Source organism: Peromyscus leucopus, chromosome X (genome assembly GCF_004664715.2).
Source record: "Peromyscus leucopus breed LL Stock chromosome X, UCI_PerLeu_2.1, whole genome shotgun sequence".
Taxonomy (NCBI): Eukaryota; Metazoa; Chordata; class Mammalia; order Rodentia; family Cricetidae; genus Peromyscus; species Peromyscus leucopus.
This window is the reverse complement of record NC_051083.1, coordinates 70,968,898-70,995,168: the sequence shown is the minus strand read 5'-3', so window position 1 is coordinate 70,995,168 and position 26,271 is coordinate 70,968,898. Positions and strand designations below refer to the sequence as shown.

Genomic DNA, 26,271 nt, shown 5'->3' with positions numbered 1-26,271 from the left:
ACCAGAGCACAAGGTTGGCTTTGAAGTTTTAAACAATTTCACTGAGATTTTTCAAGTTTCCCTATTGACCTAAGAACCACAAGGGGGAAAATTTGAAGAATAATATTCTCTTTTCAATTAAAGAGATTCTTCAGTGTTTCTAGAACACCTTTTTAGAGTAAAATATTGAACCATTGCCTATTATCCCAACATTTGGGAGGCAGAGGCAGGAGTATTGCCATAAACTTGAGGCCAATCAAGACAACCCATGAAACTCTGTCTCAAGAAAGGGAAAAGGACTAAGATGTTATCATGGCAAAAGGACAATTTTTGCTTTGCTGATTTATATGGTGATATTTTGTTTGTGCTCTAACAAACAAAGCTTGTCTGGAGATCAGAGTGCAGAGGTAGCCACTAGAAGCCAGGCAGTGGTGGCACACACTTTTAACCCCAGCACTTGGGAGGGGGAAACAGGAAGTGACATGGCTGAGTGGAGAGAGGTAGCGATAAGGCAAGTGGAGACAGGAGCTCGGCTCTTTCAGACTGAGGACTTGGTGTGGTAAGAGGTGGTAGCTGTGGCTGGCTCTTTTGTCTCTCTAATCTTTCAGCCTTTACCCTATATCTGACTCTGGGTTTTTATTATTAAGACTAATCAGGATTCATAGATTTACATAATAGATTTTCTTTAGCAATTAATGAATTAGGAAAATGACAAAAGATATAATTTTAGTTATTTATATATCAATGAAATAATTAGTAACCTTCTTGATGTCAAATATATGCAGAGATGTTACACATTAAACATGCAGTAGTGATCTTGAGTTCATCAAAATTTTCACAGAACTGTTTATAATGGAGGGGAGGTATTTAAATATTTGAAAAATGATATGAACTTCTAAGGAGAAAGTAAATCATAATAATAATAGAGTCACATACATATGGAATACCTTAATTAATTAGATATTTTCATATATTAACTATAATGAATGATTTCCTGGGCATGTTATCATCTCTTATTTTGAATATACTCAATTTGTAAATATAACAAAGTTGGCAACTGAGTATGTTTTGTGAGTATCACTTCCAAATTTGGAAAATCTAATTGTTAAAGTATTCTCTTTTGGGGGAGGACATTTCTCCTGAAGTGTTGCTACTATTTTATGGTTTTATTTTCCAGTTATATCAGTATTTGTTTTGTGATCATCAAAATATATTCATTTTTTGAAACTCTAATAAATTCAAAATGCCCCAATATAGTTACTGTGCACTTTCGTATATGAAAATGATTCAAGTATGTTTATTCTGTGGCAAAGACTCCAGCAAGTAAGCTTATTTTAGAAGGCAAATTAATTTTTAAAAATTATTTATCAGAAGAATAACAAAAAAATTACCAGCAAATTCAGTGGTGAATTCCCATAGGACTAAATTATACAGCATACACACTTTTGCTGTCAAAGGTTCAGAATATGTTGCACTTTCTAATTATATGCTCATGTTGCAATTATAACAACTTTGAAAGCTACTTTGTACTAAATCTAAAGGTGTGAATGGGGTTAGGTGAAGAAGAGCTAACAAATACAAACTCTTACCACTACTCTCTTAAATCTAATTGTTAAGTCAATTAGAAAAAAATTAACATGAACAATTCAAGGATTAACTCAAACTCTTCTGTTTATATATGTGTTCTCTAGCTGAATAAAGAAATTAACAATGGAAAACCATATTTAATTCAGTGAAAACAATTTGAGATTAAGCATCTGAAAAGCCAGTATTTATCAAAGGCAATATTTTAAATGTATGCTCAGAGTATAGTGCATCTAGACATCTTTCTAAATAGCAAAAGTTTCCCAGTTCTTTATTAAGTAGCTAATTGATTTCTATTCGATTCTATTTTGTAAAGTCTCCAGACTAGAAAACAATTTCAAAGAGAAGAATGTACTAGATTGGGACATGTTGGATCATTTGCGGCTTCCCCGGTCAAGGTAATATTCACAGCACTTAAGAATATAAATATTTAGATAGACATAATAATAATAGCAAGCATTTATCCACACAAAGATTGAGAGGAGGAAAGGGAGAATAGAATATAATGAATATAGCCTAGATGATAAGCATTTCATGTGCACTTCCTCATGAGTTTTACCCACACTCAGAGTGTACCTGGCATTTTCTAAAAGATGAGAGGGGACTAGAGAATATGAAGTCAACGCGGAGATTTGGAAACCGAATAGGTGACAGGTATAACTATAACTATGGGGGCAAAGAAGAAGCAAATTGTTAGAAATGCAAAAGTGCATTCTGTATGCTAGATTTTCTAATGCATAGTTTCTTCCTACAAAACAAATGCACACTTCAAGAGAAAAACAGCCAGCCCCAAACCATTTGATAGTTTTAGAGAATACCATTTTGGAGATATGAACAATATTTACATTACATTACATGATGAATATTTACATTATTCACCCAGAGTAGTTTAATCTTTTTTGAAAGATGCTTTGGAACAGATCTTTAACGTTGCTATTTTAAAGTTCAAATATTTAATTTATTTGATCTTAGGTAGAAAATAACTTGCCACAAATCTTTTGTTCAATAATCATTTATGTTAACCTTTTAGTGTTCCAATGTTTAACTGGCCTTGATATTGAGATGGTATCAGATTAGACACGTATATAGAAGTATACTGAGCTTGGGATTATTTAATTTCAGTATAGTTCTTACATCTATGGCATACAGAGATTGCTATTGGCATATTTAAAGATAAATAAAAGACAACAAAAAGATTTTGTGGCTGTCTTAGTTAGGGTTTTTTATTGCTGTGAAGAGACCACTGCAGCTCTTAAAAAGAAAACATGTAATTGAGGTGGTGGCTTACAGTTTCAGAGGCTCAGTCCATTATCATCATGATGAGGAGCATGGTGGTATGCAGACAGACATGGTGCTGGCTACATCTTGATCAGAGGCAGCAGCAAGTTGACTGACTGTCCCACTAAGTGAAGCTTGAGAAAAGAGACCTCAAAGCCTGCCCCCACAGTGGCACACTTCCTCCAGCAAGACCACACCTACTCCAACAAGGCCACACTTTCTAATAGTGCCACTCCCTTTGGGGGTCATTTTCTTTCAAACCACCACATTCCACTCCCTGGCCCCCAAAGGCTTGTAGCTATATCACAATGCAAAAATGCATTCACTCCAACTTCAGAAGTCCCCATAGTCTATAACAATGTCTCACACTTATTTCAAAGTTCAAAGTCCAAAGTCTCTTATGAGACTCATGCATTCTCTTAACTGTAATTCTCTATAAAATTAAAATCAAAAAGCAGATCATGTACTTCCAACATATAATGGCACAGGATATATATTACCATTCCAAAACGCAGGGAAAGGAGCATAGAGAAGAAATACTGGACCAAAGCAAGACTGAAAACAAGCAGGGCAAACTCCCAAATTCTGCATCTTCATGTCTGATGTTGAAACGCTCTTCATATCTCCAACTTTGTTGATTGCAACACACTTCTTTCTCTTGGGCTGGTTCCGCTCCCTGTTAGTAGCTCTCCTGGGCAGGGATCCCATGACTCTGGCATATTTAACATCTTGGATTCTCCAAGGCAATCCAGGCTTCAATTTCACAGCTTCACACAATGGCCTTTCTAATAGGCATCCATTCAGGGACAACCCTTGCACATGCCTGGCCTTAGTGGCTTTATTCCATATCTTCCTTCTTCTATCCTTAACTCTAAAGCCAGAACCACATGGCCAAGGCTGTCAAGTTCTGCTGCTTGCTGAATCTGGATTGTGGTCCCCTCATTCAATTACATCTTTACCAGCTTCTTGTCTTTTACAGCAGAAACTTGGCTATCCTGAAACTTGCTCTGTAGATCAGGCTGGCTTCAAACTCAGAGATCCACCAGCCTCTGCCTTTTCAGTGCTGGGATTAAAGATGTGCCCTACCACACCCAGCTGTAAGCTTTTCTTCACTTCTTTTTCACAAGTTGAATACTTAGGTAGGTAGTTTCTTGCTCTGAGGTCACCAATACCTTTATTCCATTTCTTAATCACTTTATCTCCTTGAACATAGGATTTAGGTCTATTTCACTTCCTGATTCCCCCTTTCTCAATCTGTGTACATTTTGTATTTTTATTTGCTCAGCTTGCTCCTTTTCATTATAAATCTTCATTAGAGTTACCACCAATAACCACATGACAGAGTCTACACTAGGCTGTTTGGGCAACAGAATTAATCCAAAACTCTTCAATTTAGCCACAGGCAAACTCTTTGGCACTCTGATTACCAAAATATCACCCAGAGAACCAAAGTTAATTACTATGCCTAAGAGATCCATGAATCAAAAATGTCTCTGGTCTGCAAGCCTGTTGCTCAAAGGCAGATAGTTCCTGAAATGCTGGAGGCTATTGTTTATGGGAGATAACAAGATACATGTTTTTCATTCCTCTAAGCAAGTTTCTTTGACCCATCTGCACAGATGTGCTTGATCACATGTGGGAGGGAAGTTCACAGGCTGGAGGTACATCAGGATGTATGCTTGGCCCAGATTGGAAATGATGGGAAATGCAATGAATTATGGGTTTTCCTTCTTAAACTGTTGCAAACTGTGATTCTGGGTCATGTCCTGGGAACTGTTGTTTTGCCCAGATTGCGAACCCCAGAGAGACCACCAAAGACGAGCATGCCGGAATGCAAAAGCAAGGTTTAATTCTGGATATCCAAAAGCACTACAAGCCTAGGCAGGGACTTCGTCTAATACATCCAACACAGTGGAGGCTGGAGGAAGTGTCCGCCTGTCTGCAAGCTCAATTTTTAAAGGCAAAAGCCACAAGGTTACATCATTTAGGGGTGCTAGTTACGGGTACAATTCTGATTGGCTCGCTTCTAGAGGCTTTCTAGAAATCAGGACTTAATCTTACTTCTAAGGGAGTGGTTGCCCGCCACCATTTCTCATTGGCTGCCCTCAGGTGGAGACATTTCTGTGGTCAGTTACCCTGGAAACCAGGGAGAGGACATTCCATAGTCTGGCAGTTATTACCTCGTGACTACCTTGTGACTCTGTACTTTTACACTTCCTGGTTTTTGGAATCTAAACTGAGTGGTTTCAGTAACTAATGGCCTATTCCTAAAAGGAGGAATCTTAGGCCTTAATTTTAGGGTGAAAGCATTTTGGTCTTATTCCTAAGATGGCTCATTTTGGTATCACACTGTTAGGATTCTGCCACTCCTCCAGCTGCATGACTGTACATGGGCTGTTCAGTAGTAACTAAGCAAGGGGTCTTACATCTTACATCATGAGCTGCATGATTATGTAATACACACGGCATGGTCATGCAATCTGCGCATGTGTAGCATAGCTCTGTAAGCCCAGCTGGACATGTTCAGGGGAATCCTTAAAAGCAGACACAGACTCCTCCCCTCTTCTGCTCTCTCCTCCTCCCCACTTCTCTCTTCTCCACATGTGTCTCTGCCCCAGGCCTGGCCACACTTTCTTCTGTCCTCCACTTCCTTTTAATAAAGCTCTGATACTGGGGTATTGTCATGCCTCATGCCTCATGACCTCTCTAGAATGGTAACCAGCACCACTTACTATTTTTTAAAACCAACAGGAACCTGGGTATGGACCTGGTCAGATCCCATCCACCTGGCTAGTATTTAATTAAAGCTTGCTTCAAATTTGGCTTTAAACTGTGGTAGTGGTCTTGTGGGGGGCGTAAAACAGCTTGACTACACAGCTACCATGGCAGGCTTTGGGGCCCAGACACAGTTGCTGTGACAGGCTTACTGACAAGCAATACCTGGATCCAGGAAAAGCCATAAGCTAACACCACCCAGGGATTCACCCAGGAATGGGCCAATGGGCCAGCATCTAAGGGGAAGTACCTGATATCCCAAACATTCCAACCATTAGATAAGATTGTCTGATGTCCCTGAGCCTAGCGCACACCTATTTCCCTTTTTCAGATACCCTTAGACAAATGTCAGCCAATCAGGGTCCTAGACTCTAGAAATCCCCTCACCCCAACCACTGCTATAATAAAAACCCCAGCCTGCCTGGGCTCCTGGCTCTCTGTTCTCACCACTGTGTCAGACAGGGAGTCCAAGTTCCAAGCTTGAAAATAAAAGCTCTTTGCTTTCACATATGAGATTCAGTCTTTGTGGTGGTCTTTTTGGGGACCCCACGATCTGGGCATAACAGTCTTATTCTCAATTGGTGAGATTAACATTTTCTGGAGGCTCCAGCGAGATTCAGACCACCCACCCAAATTCTAAAGCTCTGGGCCCGAGGGGCTCCTTCAGGAGGCAAGTACTTTGAGACATTCCAAGGCTCCGAGGCTGCCTACAGTTTGCAGACTATTGGAGTGAACTTTCATGCTGAGGAATGCAGCGACCATCTATTGAAGCCTCCTAGTGAGCTGTAGTCTGGTTCTATTCTGTAAGATCCCTATCTTGGACATGGAGGAGGTTCCACAGGACCCCAATATTCTTCTGTCCAGGGCATATAGCAGCAAGAAGTTGACTACCCATCTGGTTCTGGCTCTGGGTGGAAAGCTTTTGTTTACTTACTGGGGAAAGTTTTGACTTGTTGCAAAGTTTTATTTGCCTACTTCTCCAGAAAGTTGTGTATGCTTGTTTTGTTGGAAAGTTTTGACTCTCTGTGTTTTCTGGTGTGCCCATGAAAGTTTTGTCTGTTTCTCAAGAGAGTTGTATCTCCCTGTTTTGTTGGAAAGTTTTGTCTATGTTTTTTGGTGTGTCCAAAAGTTTTGTTGCAATAATGGTGCTGAGTCAGAAAAGAGTCAAATAGTTTGCTATCTCTGCTGCTAACAGCAGCCAGTCACCATCACGGTCATGGCTGCATTTATGACCGTGACTCATAATTTATCCCTGAGCTCTCTGGTCACTGGATTCAGGTTAGCAGGAATTCAGATGTCTTTTGGGTGTGGATAACATTAAAGTTGTTTCATGCTGTTCTTCTTTATTGGAAAACTGGCTCTAGAGTTGGATTATGGCTCTCCCTTCTCAGACCCAGGCATGCTTATTTCAAAGTGTCCTCTGTGTTTCTGTGTCAGTCTGAGCTGCCTAACAGTCATGGGGGAAAGAAAGTAAAGCATAATAGACAAAAAAATTAGACTTGGTTTATGTGAACATTCTGTACCTTGAGATTTATGTTTATTTTGTTGGATATGGTTAAAAGTCTGTAAAAATCTGAAAAAAAAAACATCAAAACTAGTAGCACTAGGAGTTAATAATTAAAAATCTGTGCATGGGTAATTTTAAAGGAACAAATCTATGCGTAGGTAACTTTAAAGGAACCATGTGGCATTCCATTTTGGATTGCTACCATCTTTAGGCAGCCACATGGCTGGTTGCCATCTTTGCTAGGGATGGAGAAGCCAGATGTCCCATGATTTCCCCATCTTTGGGTAACAACATGTCTGGTAGCCATCTTTGCTAGGCTTGGAAAAGACAGATATCATGTGAGTTCACTGGCGTCTTGATTAAAGGTGATCGATCACATGGAGTGGGATAACCAAGAAGGCAACAACAGGTCTCCAAGATATTTTGGATAGGGGTATATTTTTGTATGATAATTCCTGTCTTCCCTTGAAAACAAGGTTTATGAATGATAGGGTTTAAAAACAATGCTTGCTTAATGAGGCATTAACGCTTCACCTCCATGCTTTAATATGCAAGAATGTACCTTGCTCGGGCAGCTAAACTTTGTAATTTAAGAGTCACCAAGGTGATACTGGTTTTAAAGACATGAAGAGATTATGGGGAAGTTTGCAAATATCTGTCAGGGCTAGAGTTCCCAAAGAGGGCCTAGTCGTAATTGTGGACCTTAGAGGTTTTGGAAATGCTGGTGCTATATGATTGTCAATCAGAAGCAACAGCTACAATGAAATGGAGCAGGCTGAGATCTAGAAAGTAAGCTATGTATGTGGTGCTGAAGGTGGGGCCAAAGAGGTGATCCAGGCTCCTTGAGAAAACCCAAAAGGTTGTTACTAAATCCCAGATATTGAGCTTAGGATTGTTTGCACTGTTGGAGCTTGGTTATGACTTAGGCAGATTGTGGTTATGCCCTATTTTCTCTCTCTTGAAGTGAAAAAGGGTACTTTATTTTTTTATATTACAGGAACACATAGTTGAGAAATTTTAAACTTTTTAAGGGAAAATTTTGAAATTGTACAGGAAAAATTTAAAATAGGTATTGTTTTAAGGAAGAATTTTTAAAATATTTAAATTTATAAGGCTAGGGAACATTTTAAATTTATAAAATGTTTCACATTTTTAATATTTGGACTTAAAATAAAGGCTAAAAATTAAGGACATAGATATAAGCACAAAACACTAAACACCAGAAATTGGGATATTCCAATCTTTTGATGCAGCAAGATGATGACCTAAGCAGTCTGGCAAAGGGCTCTGAGCTGCTTCTCAGCCTAACTTCTCAACCCTTTGGGGGTTGAAAGGCCTTTGACAGAGGTAGATAGTGTAGGTCTACCTGCATGTCAGATGTTTCCACTGAAATTCCTAGCAATGGCAAAACTGCAGTTGTGAGATAGCAACAGGAATGGTTTTGTAGTTGGGGGTTCACCACAACATGGGGAACTGTGTAGAAAGGTCGAAGCACTGGGAAGGTTAAGAACCACTGGTTTAGAGAATGTCTCCTTATTTAAGGTCTAGTCATGCTTAAGAATGTATTTCTAGCCTCCTTATCTTTGCTTACTTTGTTAAGCTTAAGTTATTTTGATAAACTGAGTCATAAAAAGCTGCTATATTCTGTAATGGTGTACTATAAAAGGATCAAGAAATTTCTCAGTCTCTCTGTGGACTGTGTCTTTGAGTGAAAAGCTTTATTTTGATACTAAATGGTGCTTCAATTGAGAAATTATTTTTTAAGGCTCAAACTTCACAGAGATAAAGGTATAAATCCTATTCCCAAGGTCAGGCATTTAGATAAACCCCCCATTCCTTCAGCTGCTTGAAGAAGATTCCTGCTTGCTAAAAAGGGAGTTATTCTCCTTATCTCTGGCAAAAAGAACTTGTGGTCCATTAACATATGTGCTGTGGATATCGTTCTTTATAAATAAAACACTGATTGGCCAGTGGCCAGGCAGGAAGCATAGGCAGGAGAAGGAGAGAGGAGAATTCTGGAAAGTGGAAGGTGGAGGAAGGAGACACTGCCAGCTGCCGCCATGACAAGCAGCATGTGAAGATGCCAGTAAGCCATGAGCCACGTGACAAGGTATAGATTTATAGAAATGGATTAATTTAAGATTTAAGAACAGTTAGCAAGAGGCCTGCCACAGCCATACAGTTTGTAAGCAATATAAGTCTCTGTGTTTACTTGGTTGGGTCTGAGTGGTTGTGAGACTGGCAGGTGACAGATTTGTCCTGACTGTGGGCCAGGCAGGAAAACTCTAGCTACACATATGGCTATGGTGCCTATCAACTTGTCAAGGACAATGCTAGCCTCTAGGCTTCAGCCTGCTGGTAAGCCCTACCCCATCAAGACCTAGTCTTATGAAAGCTAATAAATTATTGTAAACTATTAAGGATAATTAAGAAAAATCTGACTAAAATAAAGTTTTTAAAGAAGGAATAAAGTAATCTATAAAAAAAAAATAAGCCATGCAAGTATGCCCCTGGATCCTGAATGTTGCTTTATTGATTTTTTTTTAAAAAATGCTGATGAGCAAACAGCAGCTGCTGAGATACATTGGATTATGGAAAGAAGTGCTGAATTTTAAACCAGCCTATATACTTTAGGGATGCATTGGCTTCAGAATGGATGTTGGGTAATGTGTTGCCTTGGGGGAGAGGTTATACTTTTGTTTCTACAGAAAACAAAAAGCTATGGATTCCTTCAAAATTAATAAAGATCAGTTTTGACTGGGGAAACCTCCTGGGATCTTGGCTACAGATGTGAGGGAGTAAGCCAGGAGTGATTACAGGGCAGGTGACATATATGCTGATCCATCTGCATGGGAACAGTTTTGAGACTGGACCGCAAATGTTACAATTAGTTTTCCCAGGACTTAACCATTGTCTCCATTTTCTCAGATTCCCCTGGAGATTCCATCACATCCAGACAACAGGAAGCAGTCTAGAGAACACAGCACCCACATTCCCAAGAGTTGAGTGAATAGTTTCTGGTCATTTGGTGGATGTTTGTCATTATTTAGGGGGGTTGGTTGCAAGTTGTTATTGGCCATGATCAGGAAAGAATGAAGGAGGTTAGATTTAGGGATCTATTTCAAAAAATGGGAGGATATGGAAAAGGGTAGATTATTGGATCTACTTTTAAACTTTAAAAAAAAAAACCTACTAGTCTCAAATATTTCTCATTGGCATGGATTTTGTATATTGATAAACATTTAAAGTTATTTTTGTTATACTGTGTGTGTGTGTTTCTACTCTTATTTAAGGTATTGTACCTATGCAGCTCATTTAAAAATGAAATATATAATTAAGAAATACAGATTAGTAGTTAGTTGTCTATAATAATCAAACTTGTAGTCACGTTAGTTATGTTTTCATGATTAAGCCTAGGTTCATTTAGCTCAGATACACTTAACTGTAAAATAATGGTCTTCAAACTTGTCAGAGATTTGATGAATATGGCATTTAAAATGTTTAATGGGAAAAGCATACTATGACAGAGATTCTAAGATCCTAGCAGTGACGTCAATGTCTCCAAGGAAGATGATGGGGCAACACAATGACTCTATCTGAGTTTGGTAACACTAACCACTCATCAAGACTGCCCCAATGCAGCATCTGCTACCAGGACCAGGCCAAAACTATGGAGAAGCAGGACACTGAAAAGTTTATTGCCCTACTTTGGCTAGACAAAGTAAGGTCAATATCTCCCATGTTCCTCCTCCACATGAAAGCCTCTCATCTTCTCGTACTGGCAGACAAAGACTGATGCTGTACTGATACCTCTACTTCCAATGACATGTCATGAAGACCACAGGAACCTGGGATGGCTATCTAGGTAATGGACTAGTCTCTGTCATGTTAATTGATATATAGGCCATTTGGATTATACTTTGTGCTATAATTTATTCTTCTCAGATCTGATGGTGTTGTCAGCTTAGCAGCAACAGGCAACCAAGTTCTTCCCCAAGGTTACAGTCACCTCTTTAGCTTATTTCATATGTAAAAAAAAAATCAAACTTTACTTTTTCTAGAGCTACTAGGTCTCCTGCAGAGAAAAGGTAGTCAGGTTTGCCTTGCTAACAGGCTTCCTATGAAAAGATAAACAGGTTTCAGATGTAATTTTCCACTAAGGAGACATGATTTAAAATGACTGTTCTCAGATATAATTGCTTATCCCTTGTAAATTATTAGATAGAAGAAAAAAGGGTTAAAGTCTGTGCAAGTTTCTAAGGTCTAAAAATGTTTTAAGATATATAAGGGTCTGAGGATATGAAAGTCTATGCAAGTTTTGAGAGTCTTAGAAGATGATTTAAGATATAAATGAAAGTTGTAAAAATATTTTAAAAATTTAAAGTATATGAAAAAGGGAAATATTTCAGATTTCTTTTCCCTTCTATGCTATTGTTACACTAGGACTTCAAAAGTTCCATGTTTTGGCCAGGCGGTGGTGGTGCACGCCTTTAATCCCAGCACTCAGGAGGCAGAGGCAGGCAGATCTCTGTGAGTTCGAGGCCAGCCTGGGCTACCAAGTGAGTCCCAGGAAAGGCGCAAAGCTACACAGAGAAACGCTGTCTCGAAAAAAGAAAAAAAAAGTTCCATGTTTTGACATTGATCAATGGAGTTCAGTCACAAACTCGAGATTTTAGATTTCTTTGGTTGTCTTCTAAGTATGGACTTAAAGGTACTTTCTCACCAGGCTGAAGACATCTCTGTACAATCTATACCTAGCTCTCTGGACACAAAGAAAATGTGCATGCTTTTTAACCCAAATCTATACCTTTTGCTGGGACTCAAATTTGTGAGCCTACTCCAACTTTTTTTATAGACACCTGTTACCTGCTTTTTCTACAATATGGATTTCAGTACAGATTGATAATGTTAATATATCTAAAACTTTTATGTCTTTTTGTAAACTAAAAATTCATATAAGTTTCAGAGAATCTGGGGAGTCATGAGACTTGAATCCACTTCTCACAGATCAAAAGGACTCTAGATAAGAACAGCCTAAGTTTCCCCACCTGGCTATTCCTGAGGATGGTATTTCTCTCTCTCTCCTGGTCTTTGAGATTCCTCACTTCCTCAGTTACTAAGACTATGGGCCTAAAAGTTCCAAGTGTAAGAATTTTATTTAAGTTCCTAAATTTTAACTTCTGTTTTTAGTCTATATCTGACTCAGTAGGTTTCCACTTGGCTGACAGACACATCCAAGCATCAGCTGCTGACTATAACCTGCTCCAAATGCCTGTGAGCCTTGGACTTGCTGAAAGCTGATATGGACCAATTCAGCTGATATAAATGCTCCCTGTTTCTCCAGCTGGGTCAGTGAATCAGATGCTTCTGATGAATACTCCATTGCCTGAATTCCCTTCTTGCCTTTGACTAGCATTCCAGCCTTCCTGGGCCCTAACAAAAATGTCCAAATTTCAGCAGGAAGTAATTACATAAGAGAGTACATCACCCATTGTCCCCCAACAAGCTGTAATATTAGATCAAAAGAAAACTCCCTGTCATTGGGGACCAGAGATGAAATAAGTGGTCCCCATTCTCATTTCTAGGTTCCTTCTAAATAGTAACTCTGTCAGTCATCACAGGGCTTTTCTGCTTCTGCTAATTGCTGTTGGCTCTTGCATCATTGATGTCCTAACTAAATGATAATTCCTGTCTGGGTAGCATTAAGTTGATGGTTATTAGATCCCAATATAAACAGGTAACATTACAGAGTCAACAATGTGACTCAGGATACAACTCAAGGAGGGAATGTGAGAGCCAAAGTTACATTTTAAGTTTTAATTACTATGCCTAAGAGAGCCATGAAACAAAAGTATCTCTGCTCTGCAAGCTCCTTACCCAAAGGCAGATAGTTCCTGAAATGGTGGAGGCTATTTTTTATGGGAGATAACAAGACACATGCTTTTCATTCCCCTAAACAAGTTTGACTCATCTATGCTGATGTGCTTGATCATGTATGGGTGGGAGGTTCACAGGCTAGAGGTACATCAGGATGTATGCTTACCCATGATCGGACATGATGGGAAATGCAATAAATTATGGGTTTTCTTTCTTAAGGTGCTGTAAATTGTGATTCAAGGCCTTTTCCTGGGAGCCTGGGTATGGACCTGGTCAGAACCCATCCACTTAGCCAGTATTTAAGTAAAGCTTGCTTCATATTTGGTTTTAAAATGTGGTAGTTTTTTATTATCTATTGGTGGAATTAACAATCACAAGAACTATTTCTAGGCAACATACTAAAATTCTCTGAATCCCCTTGAGCCAGCTCCTGACATTTCAAATCATTATCAGCAACTTTGTCTTCTATGATCTCACTAGTATGGCCCATTAAGCAGTGCTTAAAGCATTTCAGTGCTTTCCTAAACCAAAATACTAAAGTCTATACTACTCCAAACAAAAGATTGGTCAGGTCTATCATAGCATCATAGCAATACTCCAGTCCCTGATATCAACTTCTGTCTTAGTTAGGGTTTTTTATTGCTGAGAACAGACAACATGACCACTGCAACTCTTACAAAGAAAACATTTAATTGAGGTGGTGACTTACAGTTTCAGAGGTTCAGTCCATTATCATCATGATGAGGAGCATGGTGGCATGCAGACAGACATGGTGCTGGTTACATCTTGACCAGAAGGCAGCAGCAAGTTGACTAACTGTCACGCTGAGTGAAGCTTGAGAAAAGAGACCTCAAAGCCCACCCCCATAGTGACACACTTCCTCCAATAAGACCACACATGTCTACTCCAACAAGGCCACACCTCCTAATAGTGCCATTCCCTTTGGGGGGCATTTTCTTTCAAACCACAACAGTGGCACTTTATGATTTGTTTGAACAACAGTATTTCTGACACCTCTTATACTTTTGGTTTAATGTGACAGCAAGGTCCCTTTTATTTATTTATTTTTTTATTCAGAGTGACTCCTTAAATACATTGATTCTCCAAGATCTGCACATGATTGTAGTGGGTAGCCATCGTGGAGTTGCCTTAATAATTTCACCAATACATGACTTTTTTAAATGATCTGTGCATTTGAAAATATACTGTTAGTTATAAGATTTTAATGTCTAGAGAAAATTCTTTTTACTCATATCTTCCTTGCCCTCCTCTGGCAACTTTTGTTTCCTTTTTATTATGTATTTTAGTTTTCTCCAAGCCGGTCTTTAATATCTGTTTTAACTTGATTCTACCTGGAAGAAAATGATGGGAAGAAGAGGTAGAGAGCATTTGCAGTGTCACTGCTGCAGGCCTGGCCTGTACTCTGTTGGTACTTGGTATCTAACCTGGCACCAAACATCCCATAGTTTTGCAATTTTATCTTTTGATAACATTTTCTTTTAACATTTGTATTCTCTGCTTTCATTCTCTATAGCATTTCTCTCTTTGATGTCTTCTGTAAACTTCGTTTATTTGACAAATGAGTTTCAGTGTTTACCTCGCCTTGATTAGGTTGAGGAAGATTCCTATCAGTATCAAAACCATATGTAGAATTATGGTGAGGTCGAAGTTCTGACATATTCCTCTCTTCTCTGGCACATAAAAATAAAAACACAATTCAGTTATGGTAAAACATTTACATAACTTATTATACCAATGTCTTAATAATTTTTTAAATAATACACTATGAATGTTCCCATTTTAAGACTGTACTCAAGAAAAAGAATTGATAAAAGCTACAATCTATCGAATCTATTTTATGGTCAAGGTGCTTTACTCTATCTGATTCTATACATTTCATTGTAAAAACTTTCAAGCATATAGCAAAGTCAAAAGGAATTTCAGCAAATATTTATATATCTCCCAAAATTGATTCAACCATTACCATTTTATTGCATTTATTAACATATACATATTTATATATCCATTTTTCTATCCAACCATTAATCTATGTTATTTATTATACAATTGAAAGTAAATTTTAGAAAGCAGGATATTACACAAAGAATTACACATTCTCATTAGAATATTATAGAAAGTCTGCTAGTTGGGTGTTTTAAATTCAATTTTTAAATGAGAAACTTAAGGCTAAGAAAATTTAAAGAAACTCTCCTCTTAGGTAATGATTTGTGGGAAAGAGATGTAAACTCTATTTAAGCTCAATAATTTTTACATTCTCCACTAAGCTAAAGAATTTCACAGAGTAGATTCAGAGTTATCTCATCAATTTACAATGCAGATAATAAAAGAGCTATAAAAAGGAACTCAAACTAAAAATCATGTTAAGTGAAAGAAAATAGAGTAGCTTAAGTACACAGAAAGCCCAGAAATGAGCTCAAATCCTATGAAGGCTACTACTATCTTGATTCTGTCATTGCAGTACCATTAGTTATTTAATTTAAATCACTGACTAATCAAGAAGTGAGATATATACTCCTCTTTCTATAAATGAGGAAACAGTGAGCTTTTGCTTACTCAAAGTCACAGAGTCACAGAAGAAAGAGAATTGGAATATATGTCCATTGATTAAGAACTTTGGTATAGAGGACTGGAATTAAGTGCTCAGTGGTTAAAAGCACTTGCTCCTCTTCTGAAGGACCCAAAGTCAGTTCCCCACACCCATGTCTTGAAGTTCACAACTGTGTATAACTTTAGCTACAGGGTATCAGATGCCCTCTTCTAGTGTCTATGGACATTCCCCCTCACATTGTATACCCAGACACACATGCACATATATAAAAATGATAAATCTAACAAAGAACTTTGGGATAGGAAAATTACATAGACTGTTTTTAAAGTGACCTACGTGTTACTTATAATGATTCTTTAGTGTCCAAGGGGGGTTACAGCTTATATCAACTGATAATATGAAATTCTTCATATTAATTTGAATTTACATTAATGTTGATTAACATTTATTATATATACCCATAAATACACATATGAATATACATATGTATACGAATATACCACATGGCACTTAAAAGAATATGAATAATGGCACAGAGATTGGAAATTTAAAATGATAAAATAATTGGTGAGTTTAATCTTATGCTTTCAACAGACAAATACCTATGACAGTTCAAATTGCTGACTTTGTTGCAAATTGAAAGCCAGTTCTTATCAATATGAGGCAAACAGTATCAGTTAGTTCCCGTTTTAAAATAATATTTCAAAGCATCCCCATGATGCTTAGAAGGTAACATTATCTTGTCACAGACGAATGATAAAGTAAAGCGGATGATGATTTTAATTGATAGAAAATTCATGAGATTATACATTGGTATTTAAACCACATATTTCTAAAGTTCAGAAGCACTGAAAACTATAAAGGATGGAGTTTGTTTTACATAAAGAAATAAAGGTGATGCAGCAAAGCATACCACCTTTAATACTGTTTTAGTTGATCAGATTCCATTAGCACAGCATGGAATTTATGCCTAGTAACCAGACTCAGCACCACAACTTTGACCAAGTTATTTGATCTTTCTATGCCTTGGTAGTCTCATCAGTATTTTATAGGCTTGATGAGAGGATCAAATGAATTAATAGTTATGATACATTTGTAACTTATCCTGCCATGCATAATAAACAGCCAATACCTGATTGCTGCTTTTAGTATCATCCCCACCATCTCTAAAGTGAGTAGGTCTGATTATAAACATCTCGATTTTGAGGATGAGGAAATTAAAGCTCAGAGAGGTGCAATTAGTTAAATAAAACAGAATCTCATCGAAGACAAGGCTATTAGATTCATCTTTTGGTGTCTTGGATATTGCTGCTGGTATAAAGGAGTTGATGAACTAGCACAGCAGTGCCTGATCATTTGTTCCCACACCACCAGGGTGGAATGCACAGTGCACACAAGCATTGCCTTACTGAAAAGAAAACACTAAAATGGGACATTTTGTCAGTTGCATTTGAGTTTTATCTAGAGAAGGGACTTTTAGATTTTTCCCTACTGAGATCCTAAACTAAATATGTGTACTTTGGCAGTGTTAATTTGACTTTGAATTATAATATTGATAAATAGGAAAGAAAACATACACATTGCATGCATGGTAAGTGGCATTCACTATATCTTGATTCATTTGCTGGTCAAATGAAAGACTATCTACTTTTCTTTGAAGTACTTAGAAATCTTTTACCTGTGATGATCTCCCTTTTTCTTTGACTTCCCTTTACAGTAGTGGATAATCTGGATTGCCACAGCAACAATTAAAGCCAGTGCTATTCCAGGCAATGTTGCTACTAAAATCAGGTCCACAGTGTTCCAGAGTTGTTCGCACTTGGCCCCCATGTACCAGTAGTCTCCCAACTGGCCTCTGAAATTTTGACATCTAGGTAGAGATAAAATAAATATCTCACACAATGGGAATACAAGTTATTTCATATGAGTGAATCAAACATTTTATTGTTGCTCGACCACAAAATTTCTCGTTAAGCTCCTTCTTTTTTTTTTTTTTTTTTTTTTTTTTTTGGTTTTTCGAGACAGGGTTTCTCTGTGTAGCTTTGCGCCTTTCCTGGAACTCGCTTTGGAGACCAGGCTGGCCTCGAACTCACAGAGATCTGCCTGCCTCTGCCTCCCGAGTGCTGGGATTAAAGGCGTGCGCCACCACTGCCCGGCTCGTTAAGCTCCTTCTTAAGAGATTGACTTCATCTCATTTTTCCATTTGAGTAAGTGTTCTAAACTTACAGGTTTGAACACATTAAGTTATAATACCAAAGCTGTAAGATTTCAGGATTTCCTAACCATCAGCTAATGAAGATGTGGCAGTTAACACTTGGGAACAGGGAGAGAAGAAAGGTGTCTTAAGAATGCTTTCAAAACTATCCACATTTTGCTCACTGCTTGTACCAGTGCCCTGCTTTGGCTCCTCTAGCTCTCTGGCTTCTGTAAGAGTTCCACTCAGTGTAAGCTTCCCATTCTTTAAGGGCAGACTGTGTTCCTCCATCCCTCACTCACTTCTTTAAGACAAGTTAAAAGACTGATTCTACCACACCACCACAAATGCAAGAAGAAACATGAGAAGAGAATAGACTGCCAGAAAAATAAGCCTGCCCCCATCTTTTCCAGGACTCTAGAGTCTCTCTCTCTCTCTCTCTCTCTCTCTCTCTCTCTCTCTCTCTCTCTCTCTCTCTCTCTCTAAGAAGTGACTTATTTATGAACTACATATGTTTTTATAAGCTTTGGGATGTAACCAAATAATGTAAATATGGTTTTCTGATGCATAGACTAGAAACTGATGTGGCATATAACCACATAGAAATGTCTACAGGTTTGTGAAGACAGGAGAATGGGGTTTGTCATGTCTCCCTGGGAGTGACTAAAGGAAGAGTTTGCTGACATAGTGTCTTTAGAGATTTTGTCACTGTCTCCTAAAGGACTGATAGGAGATTACCCCATTGTTAAATAAAGGTGATTAATAAGTAAGCTACTTGTGGCCTTTTTGTGTTGTTCCAACACATTAAATATTACTGCATGGTTGACATGAAGGAATTTATTAGATGGTTATTATAATCTTTTATAGCGCTGATGGTCTATGATTCATTTTTTTTCTTTTAATTTTTTGAGACAGGGTTTCTCTGTGTAGCTTTGTGCCTTTCCTGGAACTCACTTTGGAGACCAGGCTGGCCTCGAACTCACAGAGATCTGCCTGGCTCTGCCTGCCGAGTGCTAGGATTGAAGGCGTGTGCCACCACTGCCCGGCGCATGATTCTTTAAGAAAATGTATTTGCCAGTTTCAAATTAATAGTCATCTACTTATAAGATGTGCCTTTTAGTATGTAATATACTTTCATCCATTTAAGGAAGTCAAAGAAGAGTTTGCATACGTTTCTTTCTGGAAAAAGACTTTGGTGAGAATATATTTCTTTTTTAGCTTGGCATAAATAACAAATGAATTATTTATTTTATAATAATATTTCCCTCATTCAACACATACCTACTATGTCCTAAATATTATTCCAGATATTTGAATATATCTGAATATTTGATATTCTCAATATTTGAGAATACACTAAATAAAACAAAATGACCAATGTGCTCAATTAACTTACAATATAGCAGAGAGAAGTAGGAAAAAGTAAGCAAAAATAGTAATTTATCTACCATGCTTAAATTTGAGAAGTGCTATGGGGTTAAGTAAAGTGGGATGGATTAAGGGGGATTGATACCATTAATATACTCTCCAACTAACACTGACGTTTCTTATACAACTTCTGGTGAATGAGATTAAAAATGTGGATTACATTGAGAAGTTGTTGGTCAAAATATAGAATTATAATTAAATAAGAAACATTGATTTTACAGCATGATTAATGCATTTAATGATTGTATATTATATCTTGAAAAATTGTAAGAGAGTGGCTATTATCTTCTTACCAAAAAAGTGAGATCATGCATGTGATAATTAACTAGATTTAACCATATTACAATGTATGTGTTTTTTAAAATACCACATTTTACATGCTAAATACAGAGATTCATGTGTCAAATAAATAAATATTTATATAAAGATTTTACTTCGGGCTGGGCGTTGGTGGCGCACGCCTTTAATCCTAGCACTCGGGAGGCAGAGGCAGGCAGATCTTTGTGAGTTCGAGGCCAGCCTGGGCTACCAAGTGAGCTCCAGGAAAGGCGCAAAGCTACACAGAGAAACCCTGTCTCGAAAAACAAAACAAAACAAAACAAAAAAAAGATTTTACTCCATAATGACAATATGAAACAAATAATTTTATATGCTACTCAAGACTAATGTGAGAATTCAATACAAATAAATATTTCAAATATTTATAATAGTAACTTTCTGACTCTGTTCTAAAATATTTCATTCTTTTTCAAAATTCATTTATTTATTTTTACATCCTGACTGCAATTTCCCCTTCCTCTTCTCCTCCTTGTCACTCCTCCATATCTCCTTTCTGCCTCCCAATCCCCATCCACTACTTTTCCTTCTCTGTTCGGGAAAGGACAGGTATCCCATGAATATCAACAAAACACAGCATATCAAGTTATAGTAAGACTAAGCAACGCTCCATGTACTAAGGCTGGGCAAGGCTATGCAGTATGAGGAATAGCATCCCAAAAGCCAGCGAAAGAGTCAATGACAGCCCCTGTTCCCACTATAAGGAGTCCCACAAAAAGACCAAGCTACACAACTGTCACATATATGCAGAGGGCCTAGTTTAGTACCATGCAGGCTCCCTGGTTGCTGGTTCAGTCTCTGAGCTCCTATCAGCCCAGGTTAGTTGATTCTGTGAGATTTCTTGTGATGTCCTTGAACCATCTGACTCCTACTATCCTTCCTGACTCTCTTCAGCAGGATTCTCCAAGCTCTGCCTAATGTTTGATGGTGGGTCTTTGAATCTGTTTCCAACAGTTGCTGGATGAAGTCTCTCTGATGACAATTAGGTTAGGCAGTAATACGAAGAGCACCTAGTAGGCTCCCTAGCTGTCAGTCTAGAGTCTGTGAGCTCCCACGAGCTTGGGTCAGTTATCTCTGTGTGTTTCCCATCAGGATATTGATGACCCCCCCCCTCTTGCTCATACAATCCCTCCTCCCTCTCTTCAACTAGACTCCTGGAGCTCATTCATTTCGTATCCCTAGCCACATGGTGCTAAAGCTAATTTAAGCCCTCATTTTGCTTATCCTATCAGCAACATTTAACATAGCTGATCACCCTTCACTGAATTTTTACTTGACTTTCAGAACATTCTTTTATTTATGCATTTTTCTAGCTCATTGTTTATCTCTAAATACCTTTCTTAGTTTCTTGTCTTCATCCCACCTACTTAAAGTTGGAGTGTTTTATGGATTACCATCAAATTTTTAGATCTGTATGCCTACCTTGGAGGACTTGTAGAATCTAGGAAACTAGAAAAAGACCATGGGGAGGAAAAAGAAATATCTTAAGATAATAGCATAGTAGAACACTGGTTATATGGAGGTTTAGGTGGAGAAATGGATGGGGGAATAGGGCAGAGGAGAGGGTAAGATATGGGATAACAAATATTAAAAATGTTTGGAGAGGCAGACATGGTGGTACATGCCTTTAATTCAGCACTTGAGAGGCAGAAGCAGGCTGCTCTCTGAATTTGCAGCCAACCTTGTCTACATAGTGAGTTTGACACCAGTCAGAACTACATAGTGAGACCCTGAATAAAAAAAAAAGGTTTGAAAAGCTATATAAGAACCTATATTTATACATACATACATACATACATACATACATACATACACAGAGAGAGAGGAGAGAGAGAGAATATTCATATAAAAGTTTAATTGGAGTCACCCTATCTATACAGGGGATTATACTCTTTCTAAAAGCCAAAGGTTGCCAAATTAAAAGCCCAATGCCAAGTGTGGAATATTTCCCCTCAGGTTGTTTGTCAGAGGTGACCAAAAAGTTCCCAAAACAATACAGGCTATTAATATTGCACTTTGTTGACAGCCAGAACTTGGTGGTCAGACTTTATCATTGAAGAAACCACATACTTTCATCACAGGACATAGAAAAATCATGTTGATGCTGATTGGAAGCTTCTTTCTTGGATGGCTAGGTTTCATAGTACCAGAAGGTACTATGTAATCTGCTGTGGGGGAAAAATCATCAACAGTTTTACCTAGTTGTAAACTACAACAATGGCAGGTGTGACAAGATATGCCAATGGGCGCAATAGTGGCACAGATGTCATGGAGTTAATACACCACTTTCAATTGCATTTAAGGCCCACCCCCACAGTACGAGACACATGCCTTACACTAGAGATCTGGCCAAAAACCCATGGGTGGGGAGCTCAAAGGCTCCATAGTGAATCTACTATTACCATTTTGCTATATGGATACAGCATCAAACTGCCCTCTAACTTAGTGTCTCTCTACCCAGATTAGTGTACCTCTCATTTACCAATTACACATCTGACATTATACAATTATACATCTGTGAGTTATTATCTACAGTATACAAAAAAAGCTAAAACACAAACAATCAAGAAAACAAATAATTTAAAATGGGGTACATAACTATACAAAGAGTTCTCAAAAGATGAAACCCAATTGAATCAGAAACACTTGAAGAAATATTCAGCACCCATAACCATCAATGAAATGCAAATTAAAACTACTTTGAGATTCTATATTGCCCCAGTCACAATGACTAAGATCAATAAAATGAAGGATAGCACATGCTGGTGAAGATGCAAGGGGAATATTTATTATCTGCTAGTAGGAATGTAAATTTGTACAGCCACTTCACAAGTCAGTGCTGTGGTTCCTCGGGAGGCTGGGAATCAAACTTCCTCAAGATTCACTCATGTACATATACTCAAAAGACTCTACAGCCTATTATAGAGATACTTGTTCATCCATGTTTGTTGCTACTCTACTTATAATAGCCAGAAATTGGAAACAGCCTATATATGTCCATCAAGAGATGATGGGGAATGAAAATATTGTACAGTTACACAATGGAATATTATTCAGCTGTTAAGAAAATAAGAAATTATGAAATTTCCAGGTAAATGGATGGAGCTAGAAAAAAATAATCCTGGGTGAGGTAACCCAGCCCCCCAAAGACAAATATTTTCTAAAATATTTCTTAGTTACTTGTATTTCATGTGAGAACTCTGCTCAGCTCCATACTCTACTTTTAATTGGGTTGATTTCTTTTCAGTGTTTAAAATTTTTATTTTCATGTATATTCTAGACACTAATCTAGCAAATGTATAGATACATCCAAAGTTTTTTGTTTTGGGTTTTTTGTTTGTTTGTTTGTTTGTTTGTTTGTTTGTTTTCTATTCAGTAGGCTGGTGATGGCCATTTCTTTGAGCAGTTTATTTGGTTGTGGATGCCGACCTGGCTACAGATGAAAGAACAAAGAAATTGGAAATGAATTATAATTTGAAGGAGATAGGCACTGAGCATGGTAGCACATGATGGTAGTTCCAGAACTCTGGAGGCAGAGACAGAAGGATCACAAGTTCAAGGCTATCCTGAGATATATAGTTAGATTCTCTCTCCCAAACAAACAAACAAAAATAATAAAGAAAGGATTCCCCCCTCTTGGTTTCTTAAATAACTAAGAAAGTAGTAAATGAAGATGCCAAAATTTAAACTTCAGATCACTTATTTGAGGAAAGTAATGAGCGGAGAAAATGGGTGCTTCTTTCTCATGATCAGAATAGCAGCAAAGAGTTCAGATACCTGGGAAGAGAAGAATGAGGAGGAACTTGAGATTGAAAGACACACACACACACACACACACACACACACACACACACACACACACTTCGGAGCTTTGCTTTTCTGCCTGACAACTAATAGAAGACAAAGAAAAAGCATAACACATGCAAATATAGGAAAAGTTCTTCATGTCAAAAAACTACAACTGTTCAAGTTTGTATTATCCAGAAGAGTGAGATACTACAAAAGCTTAACATTTGGCCCCATGAGAATCTGACTGCCTGGATGATGGGTCTCTGGAGCAAGAAACAAAATTACATTTCTTTAAGAAGAAATGAAGCTGAGAAAATAGTTATATTATTTTTTCTGCATCCCTAGGTGTCATGTTCATAATGACTGTCAAATCTAAGGAAATATTATCCTTACTTAATGGATCATCTTGGGCAGGAGAGAGGCATGACCAATTGAACAGGATCTTCCAAGACAAGGACAATCCCCATGGGAAAATATAGAGGAAGGGAGTATATTATGCAGGAATTGAGCATTCAGCTTATTTTGTGCTCAAATCTATCAAGGGCATGATAAAGCCATTTTTATAGCCACAGTGAAAAACAGCTGTTACAAAATGCTCTTTGATAATGTGTAATCCCCCCCACACACCTTATCCTGATAGTCAGCCAGAATATTTATTGTATGGGTGAGGCTACTTTGAGCCTGGGAAAGATCAAAAATGGCCAGGACAAGAGTAATTTGCAACAAGACTTGATAGGAAAAAGAAGCAATTAAGAATAGAAGAGCAAAAAAGAAGTAAGGGTCAGTTAAGATAACAAGAAAGCAGATGTGCTATGATTTACTTTCTACTGATTACCTCAAATGCAATCTTGGTTCTTTTATGGAAGGAACTTAAGTCTAAAAAATAGTTCCAAATTTTTGTTCTGCTTCACACAGAGGAAGAAGAGCTTCCACATTACAGCACTGACTGATGTTCAGCCTGGATTGCTCTGACTTGAAATGATTAAGAGTAGGCCCACAGTTGCTTTAAATTGATGGCTGTTAGGGGAAACCAGAAGTTTTCCATGATTGTGATGAAACCTCTCCAGTCCTTGAGAACTAGGAGAACATTACAAACTTTGGTGGGGGAATTTAGACACAAGGATCAGATAGTCAATTCTGGCACAGAGAGGGAAAGCAAAGCATCTCCTGATACCAGGTAGCACGAGCTTTCAGGTAGACAGCTCAAATGGGAGAGACCACAAAATAGAGTATTCTGGGGTGTTATAAATTGTTCACCACATCTTCCATAGTCCTGCATTCCCAGTAAAAATTATGACTGAAACTTTGAGACTAATTGTTGACTATTAGGAATTAAGTATTTCTTATTTCCATTACAGTATCTAACATTTTCCAGCTACTTGGAAAAAACCCTCCTTTGACTTTGTCAGCACTCTTTGAATCAAACTCTTAACATTGAGTTACCTTCATTTGGAAAGGAAGAATGCAGGTTCATAACTGATACTAGATATTATCTCTTTCCATTACACACACATGTATGTATGTATGTATGTATATCCCAACTAATAAAGACTACATCATAAAACATATAAGCTATTCTTTTTCAGGGATTATTTATATAGTTTGTTATTAATATATTTTGAATGATTATTCACTTACATAGAAAGTTATGGATTGCCTACTTCAGGATTCAAGGACTTGGGCCATCTACACAATTCCTAGGTGTGGAGGCTTCATCAGATATGGACAGCTTCATTTCAGACAACATGCAACATTATACACAAACTTTCCAATGACCAGGATACTATGAGTTTTACAGGCTTTTGTTTGGCTCCTAGGATATCTATGGGCTTCAAAAAATTTCTCACCGAGCTCACTACCTAATAGCAGGTTTTGGGAATTGCCAAGTATGCCAATGTAGCTAGAGGTCATCTGTACAGCAGCTGGCATGAATCAGACTTTGTGGTAAGGTTAAGAACAAGAGATATACATGGCTTTTTAGTAACAGCTGAAAAAAAGAAACTGAAGCTAGATGTACTCTTTCAGAATTGGAGTTTCTAACAGTGTACAATGCCTACTAGAGACTGAGACTCTGTTATCAACAATGTGAACCATCCTACTCATAATAGAGGTGAGTAAATGCCTTATTTTATCAGCTCCAATATGCTATAAGGAAGACCTCTAAATAAGTTGTAGTCATATTCATAACAGGCAAGTGTCCTTTTCAGTAGTTATTGATTCCCAAGATGCAACTGTTACCTATGAAACTGTCTCACCCCCACCTACTGGTTACCCTAGTACCTATGGTATGAAGAATTTAAGAAGGGTTGACCCCTAAACCAGGAGGTGCTTGATATACAGAAGGTTGAAGAGTGGGAAGCCAAGCATCTGGACTGACACTATAGTACAACTCACTATTGATGTCACCCATTTTAAGAGTAAAATAAAAAAGCAGAGCAGCTAATGTCCAGAGTTGTACTGCCAGGGTAGTACGTCTGACAAGGGCCTGGGCTTGAAGCACTGGTTATCTGTAATAGCAGCTGGACAATAGCCGGTTTATTTATAATTGCAGTTGTACTGAGGTGTCACACTTTGGATGGCACAATGGCATATAAAAGAGTAACCACACTTGCAGGTTCAGAGGTATTTAAAATGTAAGCGTGGCGCACTGGTACCTCTGCCACATCAACAATGAATGGCCTGGCATTCATTCTGCAGGGTATTGTGACCAATATTGTGCCAGGGCACTTTTATCTACTATATATCTCTCGTGAAGTAGAGTTAGAATAAATTAAAAAAAACAGGCTTATTAACCCAAAACATGTGGAGCTGGAGAGATGACTTAGCAATTAAGAGCACTTGCTTTTCTTGAGGAACTGGGGTTCTAAAAGAGGTGGGGATGGATAGATGGCTCAATGGTTAAGAGTACTGGCTGCTCTTCCAGAGGACCCAGATTCAATTCCCAGCACGCACTAA

The 26,271-nt window shown here is 38.0% G+C and overlaps 1 protein-coding gene across 1 annotated transcript in view; it reads right to left on the bottom strand.

Annotated features, from left to right (window-relative positions):
- The window catches only part of LOC114696798, an 84,679-nt gene that overhangs the window by 38,515 nt on the left and 19,893 nt on the right, over positions 1-26,271 (bottom strand). Inside the window, exons 3-4 of the mRNA XM_028874750.2 lie at positions 17,248-17,439; positions 14,598-14,691 (exon numbers count right to left, since the gene is read on the bottom strand). Of these exons, the coding sequence (XP_028730583.1) occupies positions 14,598-14,691; positions 17,248-17,439 (286 nt within the window). The remainder of the gene's footprint in view (positions 1-14,597; positions 14,692-17,247; positions 17,440-26,271) is intronic.